Genomic DNA, 15,932 nt, shown 5'->3' on the forward strand with positions numbered 1-15,932 from the left:
TAAGATAACTTTATGACTCCATATGATATATCCCCCTATTTAGGGTTACTGAAAGATGCATAAGGCTTTTTCAGCATTGGCAAATGGCAATTACAATGTCATCTATATAATCCAAAGGAAATATGTATCTAATGTTAATTGAACAAAAATTTGGTAATTTAGTTTAGTGTAGTTATTCGTGTTGTTCCACATTAATTTTATCTGGCTCTAGGCAATACCTGGACATCATTGCAAAAGCCAACGTAAATTAAAAATAGGATTCTCTAATCAGGATGTAGGTTTTCTTTCAATTGTTAAGCAAGTAACAGAAGACTGCAACGAACAATACATGGAGCATTATGAATTCAAGCTGTTCCTGGTTCCTGATGGGCTCATTGATATTGCTAAAATTTATTTCTTACTTAAAAGATACAGGCATGTCTTTTAGTGATCCACTCGCAGACTTTGAAGTCAGAAGATAGAAAGCATTGAAAACTTTCATGGTTACTGATTCAGGAAAAAGGTTTGCTTTACACATTAGCACATCAGGGTTTGGGGGTGTTTTTAGAGAGTACGGGTTATTTTTGATAAAAGGAAGATTTAAAATCAAGGTATATATTGAAAATCAGGACTGTACCATAGTAATAAATGTCTATTCTTCAAAAGCTGTCTCTCAGAAGTTCCCCAGCCCTATATCTTGGTCTAAGCAGCTATCGTTATTTATTTCCATCTCACAGCAAGGCACACATTGCTCTCCTCCCACACACACAAAGCAAAAATGAAGAGAAAAAAGAGGAGGGAAGAGTCTCATCAGTGAGTATGTTTGGGACTCCACTGATACAACATTTCACTGAGCTACTCCATGGCATTTATGTCAAATGAAATATCCATGGCATTCTCATGCCCCTTTGACTTCCTGAGCGCTTAGCATTTGTATTCCAGAAACACATGCGGCTCCCAAGAAGCTCTTCAGCCTTGGCAGTGATAACAAGGAGGGATCAGAGTACCCCAAGTAATCCTTACAGCTCTGTCAACAATTCCTATGGCACATCATAAATCAGTAACCTGCTTAGTCCCTCTGCCCCAGCTCCTCACTTCTTCTGAGAGCTCATCCCAGCTCCCTGACTACATGGCTTGCCTGCAAGAGAGCTGGATGATTTTCTCCATATCTGTCTTGTTTCCAGGCTCACCAGCTCTGTATTAGTCTCTCATGCAAGGAAAATCTTGGGATACACTTTAAAAATAGAGGATTGAGGCAAAAATGCCTGCTGCTGAGCTCTGTGTCCAGAAAGCACTTCTCCAGCAGTTCTGCAGGGATGGGGGAAGAAATGCCAGCTCTGTTCCACCCCAGCTGCTGGAATGGAAGAAGGCTGATGGCAAAGGTGGAGTTAGAATCATTCCACCTGCAACCGTGGTACAGCCCTTTGGGGATGAAGCAATTACACCATCTACTTCCTGGCTGTACAAGCAGCTTTTATCCTGTACTGTACAGCTTATGTCTTGCAAGTAGGGGAAAAAGGCTCATTAGTCCTTTGTAGCAAGCCAAGGACAGTGCACAACTGCCAATAGCCAAGGCCTCAGGAAGGCAAAGGCAATGGGAAACAGAAAGTCAGAAAAAATGAGAAGCTCAGAGCAGGAAATTGTTATTAATAGGAGATGTAAGTTTTAATTAGCACAGAAATTAAAAGCGTACCAGAGAAACATAACCTAGAAAGGAAACTCTCCCTATTTCAGCATTTTTCAATGCCTTCCTCTCAAAAATGTCATTCTTTCATTTTCCAGCTGATAGGACAGCTCTTTTTTTCTAAACAATAAAATAAAAACAAAAATTAAATGAGTACATAAGAGCTGAACGTTTCAAGGTGGCCAATTCCCCCACAAAACGGTGAGGAAATTAAATGCCCACCAACCCTCTAGAGCTGGTGAGCCACTGAAACGTATTCCAGCTGCCTGGAAGTCTTTCCCCATGTTTCAGTTGCCTTTTGCTTAACCCTGTAAACAAATACCCGAGGCCTTTAAGAATGCAAAAATAATCAGTACTAAGGATGAAAAAATAACCAGTACAGAAGCTGCCCGTAAGCCATCACTCATTAGAGTTCTAGCACTGTGTGAAACCATCCTAGCTGACCTACTTGTGCAAAGTTTAAGCCCTTCAAATGCACAGTAAAGGCATGAGGCTTTTGCTGTTGGGAAGACATACAGTGCTAACAGTGCTTGAAAAAAGACAAACCCAGAGCTCTGAGCAGCATACAAGCAATGCCTGAGCACAGAGGCTGCCCAAGGCTGCTGCTGCTCTAGAATGCATGCAGAAGACACTAACACAAGGAATACACCTTGAGTTGAAGATAACATGGTTTATTTCTTCATGATATTCAGATTAAAATGTATCAATGTATTTAGCACAATACTACATTTTAGGACAAAATCATCAGTGCTTTGCAAGGCTTCATAACTGTTTATTCATTATAAATAGTAAATATTTACTGAACTTTTTACATGAAAGACGTTTGTTTTTTTGTTTTTGTTGCTTTGTTCGTTCGTTTATTTTACAACACGCTGTTGGTAGAGGCTGCAACACAAAGAGATTTCATTTTTCCCTCTCCCTTAAGACCAATGTGCGAACTAACCTCCGTACTGAATCTAGTCTAATGCACTACTTCATTGTCCTTAACACTAAAAGGAATGTATTTGTGTTCTGCCTCTCTCTTTGTTCAAAGAATAGAGAGAAATAAATAACACCGCCTTCCATCTTCCTCTCAACATCACAAAACACAAATTTATTGACATTCTAAAATGTCACAATGAAAACTTCTTGTAAACCTTGGCTCCTATAATTATCTTCTATATCGGATATCACTGTATAATTTAAACACCTGTGTTCTATACGGGTCCATCTCTGTTCATGTCCCGTACATCACTAGAAAATGTAAACGTAATCATTTTTTCTTACTGTTTCCTGAAAATGACCTTTAAATCATGATTAGCAAGCTGGAGTTTAGCTTTCCAGCACACTGCAACATTTCTGTGTTTGATCATTAGGAATTATGCACTGCAAAAATAAAAGTACCTGCAAAAATATAGTTCTGATTCTATCTATATGACTTTGGATGATTCCAAAGCTTGTGTGAGGTACACAGTATTGCACATTGCTAGGCAGTTGTGAAAAAATCAGTCACGTTGGGTTTTTTTTCCTCCATGTTTGTTCAAAAAGGTAAAATGGACCAGGAAAACTCCACATAAAAAGATAAAATGTATTTTTCATGTTACATGAGATCTTGTCTCTTGGTAAAGCAAAACTCGTAAGTGACACTTATTGACAACATGATTACAGAAGCATGGTAAGATAACCGGTAAATTGCTCTGGAAGTCTTTTGCATTTATCCTAGCTTCCTATAGACTGTGACATTTCCTCTTGATGACCATTTCCAGTGTGTAACGAAAGAGGTTCTGCTGCCCATGCTTCAGAAACTGGGCGGCTTTAACGTTAGACTAAAGTCAGCACTGGATGCCAGATGAGTCAGAGTATGCAGAGCTCAGCTGCTAAATTTCAGAATGTTCCATTTGTCCCAATCAATGCACATTAATTTCAACAACAACAACAAAAAAAACCGGAATGTTTTGCCAGGCAGCAATATTCTAAGTTCTGCTCTGTTTTGTATACCCACTCATAATGAACCGTGTCGCATTTATTTATTCATTATTGCTTTTGGCCTTTGTCTTCTGTATAGCTTTGTTCAGTCTTCAGAAGTCTACTAAAAGCTATGACTGGAGAGAGCGGGACAAGCCTGCATCTCTCATTGGGATTGCCCCGGTTTAGATTGCAGTGTGTTGAGAAGATCCCTGGTATCCAAGCTGTGGAGCGAGACCGGAAAACAACACCAGCTTTAACTTGAAGTGGACAGTTCATTTATGCAATATCTGGCTTCAGATAATGAAAGGCACCTGCAAAAAACAAAAACCAACAAAAGAAGCTTTTTAAGTCACGCTGTGACAACCTCGCAGCATGGGGCCATGCCAACTACAGGTTGACATTGTCATATTTAATATTGATGTATCAAAGGAAAAGGACTAATATTTTTATTCCTGGGACAAGTTTGACAAAACTCTACGTATCTGGGATTATATACTGTAATGATTCTTGAGCTGACCTCATTAAGAACATGTGTTTCTAATAATGGAATGCCAGTGGTTATTTCGATTTGGACAACCCTTATGTTTTACCTAATGGCAATCAGGTTTCATGTCTCAACAATTAATAACATCAAGATGTTGTTGACATCACTTAAGAAAATAATTATGCAGCAGAAATCTCGCTCAAATAATCAGCTATCTCACCAGTGCACTCCACTCGATTTTGAAGAGTAGTAGCAGTCAGCCATTAGAATCTATTCCTGGAGTTTTCTTTGTTGCAGACAAAAACACGCACAATTGATCAATGACTGTTGTGTCACAGTACTCACTTTGTCCATATTGTCCATACTGGTAGCCCGTGACAGGGTCCATGCTGTAGCCGGTGGTGCTGTAGGTCGGTGGGCAGTAGGACTGGGATGTAGGCAGGCTGTCTAAACTCTTCATGTGATCTAGCCGCTGACTGCAGCTGGCTGAGACAGTGGTGGTGGGCTCCAGACCTCCAGTCAAAGGGGACAGGGCATAATCAGTTTGGGGCTGGTGAGGCACACCACCATGGTTAGTCAAGAGTCCCATTACCTAAAACGAAAGGTAGAATAATTGAGTTAAAACACATGGCTTCTTGTAGAAGCTGTAGGAATCCTCAAGTCTTTCATTGATTTCCTAAAACAGGTAGGCTTAGTATTCAATCTATGCTTTAGCTAACTAATACAAAGAGCAGAAAAGGCTGTATTATCCATCGAAATAAAAACTGACGGCAAGTAACCCACAAAAAGCAAGACTAAGGGCAAAGAAGGAAAAGTGATTTCAGAAACTACTGTGATCTTTGTCTGTCTGATCTTGTGCCCCAGCCAGGATTTCTGCAGGTTTTTATTCCTTGAGGACTCAATCATAATGGAACTTGAAACAGACAGCGACTCTTCACCCATACAGTTCTGCATGGTCTACCACTACAGAAAAGCTATGAAAAAGTTTACATACATGTGGTTGTTTTTAAATCTAAGATCAGCAGCCTTTAAAATGGCATTAATTTGGAGTGAATCACAGCAATGCCATTGACAGAAGTAATAAAGAATCCCAGCACCGAGGTGAACATAAACGTGTGGGGAAGAGGCAGAGCAGCCCTAACTCCTGTCTCTGGATACACTGTGTGCTGGTCTGAAGATGGGAAATGGGATACCAGTTCTCCATTTAGTCCTGAGTTAGAGGAGACAACAGAAATGGTCTGGCTGTCCAGACTGACCTCGAGGCAGCTGTGCTGTGACTCCCTTAATAAGCTGCCCATACACAAACAGTTATAAAATCAACTGAACTGAGATTAAATGGAAAGAGATAACTGGAAAATACGTACATGTCTCTACAAAGGCTCAGCCCTCTAAGCTATAATTTCCAGTAGAAGAGCACAAAAGATTCCAGAAGCACCTGTGCTTTTGAACAGGAGTCAAAGAAGCTGCAGTACTAAGCTCATGATTTACAAATATCAACTCACGTTATAGGCTGGTGTGCATTTGCATTCTCAGCACATCTCTACAGCCCATTTTGCAAGTAAGTTCTGTTGAGAGAACTGTTTGCTTCTGCTGAATGGAGTTGCACTTCAAAGCTTGAGAAACAGTTTGCAGGTTAAAATGGAGAGGTAATGTGCAGCTTCTGCCCAAACAGTGTAACCTGATCATTTTAAGTTGGTCTTCCTCCAAGAAAGCATCACCAATATCTGACACGTGCTTTTTGATAATCATTTGGCTTCACTGCACTTATCCCAACCTAACAAAAGTTATTAAATTTGCAGTCTGTTTTGTGAAGAATAAAGCCATGCTCATACAAATATGTCTGGTTCCTAACATTTTGGTGTCCCTTCTCAAATTGGATTTATTTCCCATTGCAATACAAGAGGGATTTTTGTTGCAGGGAGCTCATAGTCCCAGCTCAGCAAGATCTGAATTGTTTGTTTTAAATCAGTAAGAGAAACAAGCCCCAGGGATCACGATTAGAGACTAGGAAGGAAGACAAATCCAGGTCTTACATGTCTGATAAGGAAAAGAGCAAGAGGCGTAAGCAGAGGACTTCAAAAAGTAACACCCAGATGCCTGCCTGCTTCGCACATATAAATCATGTCTTGAGGTGCACTCAGCACTTCTCATTGTGAAATCCTAGCACTGAAGTTAAAAACACAAAGAACTTGGATTTGGGTATGGAATGTTACATATATATTTTATATTATCTATATATACATATTTATACTTCATTCAAATCACTTTTTTCAAGGCACAAAACCTATTAAAAAGAATTTGAGATTCATATGACGCAATTTAAAAAGCCTTAGAATTGCCAGAGATTAAGAAATCATCACACTAGAATAGTGACCTGAGTGGCATTTCGTCACCAAAAGACCCACTAAAAGCAGAGAGTACTGGACTCCCACCTTATTCTCCTCAAACTGGATTCTGAAAAGTATTACGGATTTTCCAACATTATTTTAGTAAGTTCTGCTATGTTTGGAAATACATTTTTCTTGGACTTTTGGGAAGCGATGTGATCATGACAGTGTAGCATGTTTAACCAACTGACACTGCATCAGCAGCATACAACGTTAGATACATTATGCTTTCAATGAACGTAGGTTATATTAATATTCATCCTTTAAAATTAAGGTTGTGAACTTAAAAGAATAAGAAATTCCACCAAAAAGAAAAACCCCACATATCTTAACATAAACATTTACGTTAAAAATTACTGCTGTGAAAAATAGGTACATTGGCACAACATCGTAGTTTTGACTATGGTTTTAAACATTCGTGGTTTATCAGAAATCTGCAATAAGTGCACAGCCCTTTCCATTCCTGCATAGCACCTATGTAATCCCGGTACTTACAGCACTTTACCATGTTCTGTTCCAGGTTCAAGAGCAGGGAGAACTGCCTGAGCTTGTGTTGCCCTCACAGCCCCGCTGGAGTCCTGATGCCACTCCTCTGCATGTGAGATCTCATATCACACACCATCCCCACCAGGAGTTTTATGATGCATTGCTAAACTGGGCAAGTAGCTATTTTGCCAACCACACACTGCAAGTAACTCTTTTCTGTTTAATATTTTCAACAGAACACAGCCCAAGACTATTTCCTTTTTTTTTTAATTAATCAGGAAATAGTACAAGCCTTTAAACATCTCTTATAAGACAGACACTTTGGAGATGAACTGGCACAGCACCCCATCTCTGAGGTGGGGAAAACTAGGATAACCATCTTCATAGAAAAGTCTTCTTCAGAAGCCGTAGGAATCGCGCTGTAGTTGATTAGTATCGAAATAATTAGATTTTTGGTTATGTCTGTTTTGAAAGCCATAAGGGAAGTAGCCTTAGGGCAAAAGTCTTTCATATGGTATGTGCCATGACCTTATCACCCATACAAGGAGTTACAGGAAGGGCATGGCTGACTTTCACCTAATCAATTAGATAGCCATCAATGGGCCACGCTGCAAGATGCTCGGCACCTTCAGCTCAGTTGCATACAAAAGACACATGAAGATCTGGATTTTGCAACTTCTGCTAGTATTAAACAGTATAATACGAAATAAGTAAACAGATCTGGGTTTTTTTCATTAGCCATTGCAAAAACATTTATCCAGTCCACATACCATTCAAATTACTGGAAAATGCATACTTGCCTCTGAATTAATTAGGGGAAATTGAAGTAGTAACTGTCACCCTCACCAATCTGGATCTCAAAGAAGTTAAAAGAAGAAAAATCAAGGGCAGATCTAACATCGGGAACCAAATGCTGCTGTAACTGTGCTATTTATTTTAGAAAATAACTCCTATCGATGCAGAGATTCAGGCTGGTTTACATTGCATGTTTTGATTTCTTTGAAAAGAAAAAACACTGATTTGTAGCCTTTGAATTTGTACAATAAAAGAAAACGTATGTAATTAATAAAGTTATTTGTATATTCTATTAGAGAATGAAAGTGTATTCAGGAATATGACAAAGAATGAACTGTAACAAGTCCATTCTATGGAAGAGTTTTCATGGAGCACATCCCAACCATCCCAAACAATCACTGAAACAAACCTCTAGCTGTTGGAGTTGACACAGCATCGCTGGCTGAGGTTATGATCCAAGAGGAAGAGAAACTGAATGATGAAAGCTTAAACACCACGTACACAACATCTGGTCCTCTATCAGCAATTAGAAAACACTCCTACCATTAGCAGAATAAAGTCCATGAAACTGAGAAAAAGCTCATTCCATTTAAATGAAGCATTGTGCCCATTAATGCGGTTGGTCTTTCAGGACGTAGGACCTACCATAAGCACAATAAAATTCTCATATGTTTTAATTCATTTACGCATGCCTGCATTTAATATGCTTTGTGACCATGTCTGCAATTAATATGATTTATGAGAAAAGAACATGTGCAATATTTTTTGGGTACAGTGATACATTTTTTCCCCCTCCTGTGAATGAAAGATTTAATGAAACAGCTCAAGGAAAATTGTTGGCAGTTAACGTATTAAGTTGAACTGACAGAATCACCAGTAAACTTTAGTGCAGTTAATGATATCCTCTTATCTGACCCTGACACATTTGCAGCATGTAATTTACAGAAGCTCTGTCCAGGGAATCTTGACAAATGCTCCTAACGATGTCAGGGCAATGTTCCATTCTAATGTAAAACAGATGTGGGTCAGATACCCTCATTCATCACAAACACTGCAAATTTCAAACTCCTTCTGAGATGAATGGCATTACCTGCTGTTAACTCTTTTCACTGCAGAAAAATCTCTCTCACAAAAAAAATACTGAGCTGTAAAGCACATAAAAATGTTTGCCCTCCTGCACTAGAATGGCAGATTTTAGTCGATTGTATAAAATGAACTACTTACGTGGAGCCGTACCTATAGGATCACAGAGCTGTATTTCTGATTCATTTCTTAAACATGACGATTTCTGCTGGATATATGAAGAAACTCAAGAGTAAGAATTTTCTGCCAACTGGCAGCACTTGGAACCAAATACTTGGTTAATAAAAATAGGAGCAAATACACCGACTTTGAAGAGCCGATGATCTGACCTTCTGTGTACTTGAATCAAATGAGGCCTCATACTGATTTCACACCGCTACACATCAGTGGTAGCTACACTGAAATCAGAGAAGGTGCAGCAGTAATACCATCTAGGACAACTGAGAGGATAACTTGATCCTACAAGAATTGTATTTTTAACTACAGGAGATTACTGATGTCCACAACATTACCCCAGTTTGTCTCTAAGCTAGTGCCTATTTTTCAGGCACTACATCAGGGACTCACAGGACTAGGTGACTATCAAAATGATTAAGAGAAATTCTCTAGATCCTGTTGCATGGAGAAGCTTCAAAAATGTTAAGACTGAAAAGGCAAAATAGAAGGCCCGAAGATGAATGTACGTTCAGTTTTCTATTATATGCTATTTATATATATACAGTATGTAGTTGAATATCAATACTTAATATCTCAAAATTGTTAGGCAGTCTTAGGGACTGTAGGTACTGGCCTGTGAGTTTATATTGTTAAATATGGTGATATTACTTACAGTCGTTCATAGCATAGGGTTAGATTTCCCTTTCTGAGTAAACTCTTATCCCACCTGCTGCTTAACCCAAAACACAACGGAGACAATCCAGCCACCATCACAAAGGCTAGAGACTTGCACATGCCTTCCCTGCACAACCAGAACTCACCATTCTGTTATCTGGAAGCTAGACAAACAAAAAGCATTTTGTTTTCCTTTTTTTTACTATTTTAAATTGAAACACTAGTTAGTTTTGTCGCTGGCAGAAAGCCTGGGATTGTGATCTGCAAAGCTTTTACAACAAGATTCTCAGTGAACTCCGTTTGGCTCTATTACAGCTATTACATGGTCTTACATGGCTGGATCAACCAAATGGAAGCTGCTACAAAAACCTCGCCAAGTCGTTAAAAAGAAATATTATCCATAAATGTGAATAAGATGACAAACAAACATTACTGAAGGAATCCAACCTGTAGGGAAGGGTTTATTCATGAGGCTTCCATTAGTGTCTGTGCCAAGGACTCTAATGCCAGGTTAACCATCAGCAGGACAAAAGCAAACATTTTGCTGTTTTGACTAGGCAGGACTAAGCCTCTCAGCATTCTGACTCAGCACTCATTCTTCCTTTTATAAGTAAACGATTACTGTTACTGATATCCTGGCAAAAATCAAGCAAAAAATTAGACAGTTCTCTTTTGAGGGGTTGGAAATTTTGAAGCAAACTGAGCCCTACACATTTGAATACAGACACATCGCTTTCTAGAGCAACTTCGCTATGGATTAAAGTTTGCTCTTTCTGATCCCGCTGCAATATAGGCCTTTCACCACATATTATATATATTATATATATTAAATACTGTGGTATTTTTAGTATCCTCTATTGGAAATCTAAAATACAGAACACAGTTACTCAAGTAAGCCACCAGTGATTACTCATAACAAAGCCCTCATTCACGCACCAGCCATTATCTGAATAAACGTGCAAGTACTTACATTCCTGTAGATATTTCCATTTTGTGAATTCATTAAAGAATTAAAAGTTTACCAATGCATACAAGTCACATATACTGTGAAGAACTAAATCACACGTTCTCTTAAGTGGTTCAAATTTAAAGTCTATGTGCAGTAAAACATTGGTTTAAGAGCGGCAATGCAGCTGAACACTTGGGTATATTGTAAGTGATACAAATTATTATGGAAACTGGTGAGTTGATCTTGTGGGAATTCTAAAACTTTCAATATCACAGGGTACAAAATAAGGCTTATTATGTGATGTCTGTTAAAGAAAATAAAGGTTAAGATGTGAAATTACCATAAAGATTTGTTCCAAAATCTTACGATTATTATTATGTATCAGGAATGATGCTTTATGCAAAAACATTTTGGTTTGTGTTTTAACCTCTGAGGCAAATAAACATAATGCTTCTGTTTTAAATGGGAGTTGTTAGAGGTAGGGAAAACTCAGGCTTCATTTTTGAAGGGAATTTTCACCTGAAGATTCGTCATGAACCAGCAGGCGGGTGTATGAGCAGAGAAACAGCTGGCGGTCACAATCATCGATTGTTTCAAAACGTATTAAATGAAGAACTGCCAAAGCTTCTGGATAAGCATTATCTTCCTATAGTGCCTACACAAAGCACCTTCAGAAAGAAAACCTCAAACACCGAGCTATAAATGTGCTGCAGTTTGACGGCTGTAATGTGAAAGAAAAACGTGATTAAAAATCACAGTACTTACTGAAAAGTTTTATACATGTGGTGTTATTTTACTCCTGTATTTTCGCATGATTTTTCAGCAGTCCACAGCCTTTTTTTTTTCCCCTTCCTCCCCCCACTTCAGATTTCTGAGCAGTAAGAACAGACCTGTTTGAAGGCTGCATTCTGCCCTCGAAAACATTCTGGCAAGGGGAAGGTGAAGCTGGAAAAAGGCCCAGGGAAGGGAGATGTGGTGGACATTCAAAATGTAAAGGCACCAGTTTATTGTTGCAGTTATACTAATAAATATAATTAATCTATATAATAAATATATTAATGCATTTTATATTAATAATTACAATATTTACAAAATGATGTTACTATTTTTGCAAGGTAACAATTATGAAACTATTGCATCTCATGTATTTATATCATATTCCAGAAACAGAAATAATCCCATGGACTGAACTTTTTCATTCTTTCATCTAAAGTATTTATTTTTACTAAAAGCAAAATTAAAGTTACATCATGTGAATTAACTTTTTTCCCCACAAAGAAATCCCTGTCCTGTTCTTGGTCATTAAGTAAAGAGTTCTCAAAGCCAACATCACTGTGACAAACATTATGAGCTTCTGATTGGTAAGGAACTAAATATGATATTTTCAGCTGCATAGTAACTAGAAGGTGTTGTAAAAGGCATCATTAATTAACAGTTGTATTTTTTCTTCCTGCCCTGTTAATGAGGAAATTCAAGTTGATTCTTTAACAGAGCATTCTCTTTAGCAAAGTTAGCAAGGCAGGATGAATACATCTAACTGATTCAACAGCTGCCATCAAGTCTATCTCTTCAGGTTAATGAAAACCAATGCTCACAAAGATTAATGCCAGTTACCTAGGATCTATCTCACCATGAAAAGTTACAGGTTCATTCTTAAACTCAGGCAGTGAAATGTTTTGACAGTAAAAAAAAGAAACCCTGAACCAGCTGGCAATTTTACTACTGTTCACAGAAACGTTTGGAATTTACTTATCAAGATTAGTCTTGAACTCCAGGTAATCGCATGAGAACTGCAAAGTATTTTCAAACAATACTGTGATCTTCTGCACTTCAACATTCAATCCTCTTTCCATTTTGAAAGTACAGTCTTTAAAGCTACTAGTTAGGCTCAGTTATAGAGAAGGACAATAAGGGAAAGGAAAAAGTGGAGCTCAGAAGTTTTCTGGAGGGCAAGGAGAAAAGGAAAACCTGATGTCCAGCAGGATACAGGTTGCACACATTTGTTCTTTCTCTGTTAAAAATTTACCAGAGCATTCTAGAAGTTAACTGCAGGAAGCAAGTAGCCTCATGGGCAGCAATGTGAGCACAGTGTTGCTGCTTGCTCTGAACCTAGGAGCAGCCAGAAACAGCATGCTTCCAAACCTGCAGACTGTGTAGGGCAAACTGTGCTGTTTTGACATTAATAAAAAGCACATGACAAGGTCAAGGGATGCCCATGTAGACCGGAAAAGACCTTTTCCTTGTCTTAAATGAAGCAGTTCAAAATATTGAAATCCTGTCTTAAAAACAATCTGCTCTCTTATAAGACCATACACCTGCAGCTTTTGCAAGACAGATGTTACGGCAGTACATCTTCTGTTTACAGCCAAAGAACCAGGGGTGACTGTTAATGCTGGACTCAAAGTGCCACGGCAATTCAGAGGCACGCTCAACTCCTGTACACACATTAACCCACAGATATGCTGTTCCCTAACAATTCCGAGTTAACCAATTTTTCTTAAAAGAAAACACACTAAGCAACTGAAACCTAATTTGAAAAGGAAATACAATATCCCCGTAAATGTATGCATGAAAGCCAAGAAGCTGCATAACAGGCATAGAAAACATAAAAATATGCGATTTACATATATTACACACTAATAATCTCTGTTCTGACATTATATTTAGACAGCTCAGGCTGAGATGGAGTGCTTGTGGTTCGGTTGTTTTTCTATTCGACTGAAACAAGGACACTCCTCGCTATCAGTTCCCCAAGACATCCATCACTATCTCATTCCTGCAGAAGCCTGTCTTGGACAGGTCTGCGGGCCAGGTTCTCACCACAGCCAGGTGGTAGCGAGGAAAACAGATGCACAAGGAGGGCCATCCATCATCTGGAGGGGATCTGCAGATCTTACCATCATGTTATAAAGGGCTGAATGTTCACCAGGTGGGACCCTTCCTATTCTCTCAGTCTTATAAACAAGAGTACCATTTTATTTCCCAGTAAACTACCAGCCTGCAAGAGAGCTACATTAAGTTCTGCTTCTTAAAACTGAGCAAGATGTACAGTCCTCTAACTTCCAAGTTTATGGCTGAAGTGATAAAAATTAAGTTACAGCACCCCAGTCATTTCCCCTTTCCTTCTATGCTTGCCTTGAACAACACATCAGTCCATCATACCCAAGGACAAAGTTAGAAAAGAAACATCTCCACAGCAAATAAAGCATCCCCAGAGGTCTGCGTGTCAGACCCTCAACTGGAAAAAACTGAAGTTAAATGGAAGAGGAGGCTTAAGTCTGGTAAGACTATAATCCTGTGAATCTTAATATTAGATTTTTTTTTGCAAATTCTGAGGGTTGTTTTGGTTTTTTTTTACTCACAAAAGATGATTTGGGTTCAGACAAAGCTCCCACCTTCTCCCTCCCACTGAAGTCACTGTAAATTCAGCCTTATGCACAGTATATCCAGAGTGCTTTTCTGAGAGAGACACTGATGGGTAGAAACATGATTTAATTGCTCACACACCCAGACTTACTGTGGTCAAAAATCCACCAGCTAGCCAAAAGATCCTCTCTCATCTAAATTCCACACACACGCAAGGCAGTGCAACATGCCCACTCAGCAGGAAAATTCCTATTTCTTTCTTAATAAAATCACCAGTGCAGAACTGGCTTTAAACTTCCTGGCTACACTCGGACACCTGTGGTGCACAGGTCCCAAGGAAACCCAGCAAGGGACCCCCCAAAACCAACAGAAACACATCTTACACCCAGGAGCGTAGCACAGATGTAATCAGCATCTTGTGCTCGTCCTTCAGGCTTAAAGCACAATCATTGTTTCTTTGGAATCACAGTTGTTCCACATAATGAACAGTTTTATGCAACAAAGACAGAATAGTTGCAGAGACACAAACCCTGGGTATGTCATTGCATCCAGAGGTATCTCCATTATCACTTAGACCCCAAGACTGTTTCAGAGGTGCTATAGGTTACAATACGTGAGTGTTTTAGGGCTGTTTTATTTGTTTGTTTGTTTGCTCTGAAGTGATGGAAATATATTTATCAGCCAGTCAGGTTCATCATTCCATTGTCAAGAAGCTGTTCAGCATCTAAGTGTATATAACAGATCACTTGTATATGATCAGTGATGAACATATAGCATCAATTTCTGAATGATCAGCCTCCTTCTAAACCTGTTGGTAAAGGTGCAGAATAAAGACAGCAGCTCTAAAGACCGAGGCAGAAAAAGGTTTAGAGCAGAAAGTTAAAAAACAAAAAGCCAGCAAACGTTTCCTAGCATAATGACAGAGCTGGGTGTAAAGAAGCCCAGCAACTGATTAAAAAAAGTCTAATCTGCTCCAGAATCTCCTTTTGATTATATCAAAACTCAAATCAGCAAGACTTTGGGGGGAGGAAGCCTGGCCTCACTGTTTTGTCCCACTTTGCCCAGACATCACAAGATTTCTTTACTGTTGTGCTCAACTTCTGTGTCACAGACAATAAAAGCTTTGTGAGAGAAAAAAAAGATCACATTTTCCATAGCCAGAACCAACATACATTTAAACTGACACTAACAACTACCTTTGATGGATTAACGCTCAATCCCAGGAAGATATTTATATCCAAACTGTGGAAGCCTTGCATACTATGAAACCAACCATTTTTTAAAAGTCATGGCTTTTGTTGAAGACTGCATTTAGAGATGAGGATTCTTTAGAACAAAATCCATTCAAGTCCTGTTGGAAGTACATCGGTTTGTTTTTTTTCTGTTGGTATTTTTTTCTCAAGGTTTCAAGCCATAAAGTTTTGTACTCCACTCTATGCTATAGGAATCTGTGAAACTTAATTACATTTACTGTTACAAAAAAGGGTTTATGAACTTTTGCCTTTGGGCAAAAATGTTTATTTCATTGCCTTTGTTATTCATTCTTTTCAACTCCAGTGCCTTTGAACTTTTCAGCTGCACAGAGTTATCACCGTTGCACAGGAACCAGGAACTGTACTCCCGAGATGCAAACCACAAGTTGAAGAAAACGAAGGAGGCAAAGATATATGAGTCGTTATTTTGGCCACCCTTTGTGCCATTAAAATCTCATTTTCTGCCTATTAGAATGCCCTCTCCCTGCTTAGGCAGTGGTGATAGTCGGTGATTAGTGTGTAATTGAGTATAATTGTCTTTTCACTTTTCATTTGTGTCATTCTGAGCTTCTCTCTGTTTTTCTAACCACTTCGAGGAAAAAAGGGTGGAAAGAAGATAAAGCCGTTAAAACTCTCACTTTCAGCCCTGAAGAGATTCCTGATTGTAATTATAGATTGCATCCTCTTT

At 38.8% G+C, this 15,932-nt stretch overlaps 1 protein-coding gene across 2 annotated transcripts in view; it reads right to left on the reverse strand.

Annotated features, from left to right (window-relative positions):
* Window positions 1–3,515: 3,515 nt before the first annotated feature.
* The window catches only part of PAX3 (paired box 3), a 61,669-nt gene continuing 49,252 nt past the window's right edge, over window positions 3,516–15,932 (reverse strand). For both annotated transcript variants that reach the window (XM_072344408.1, XM_072344407.1), the window contains exons 8-9: window positions 4,440–4,686; window positions 3,516–3,921 (exon numbers count right to left, since the gene is read on the reverse strand). In XM_072344408.1, the coding sequence (XP_072200509.1) occupies window positions 3,887–3,921; window positions 4,440–4,686 (282 nt within the window). In that variant the 3' untranslated portion in view covers window positions 3,516–3,886. The remainder of the gene's footprint in view (window positions 3,922–4,439; window positions 4,687–15,932) is intronic.

Source organism: Excalfactoria chinensis, chromosome 9 (assembly GCF_039878825.1).
Source record: "Excalfactoria chinensis isolate bCotChi1 chromosome 9, bCotChi1.hap2, whole genome shotgun sequence".
In the NCBI taxonomy this organism is placed as follows: Eukaryota; Metazoa; Chordata; class Aves; order Galliformes; family Phasianidae; genus Excalfactoria; species Excalfactoria chinensis.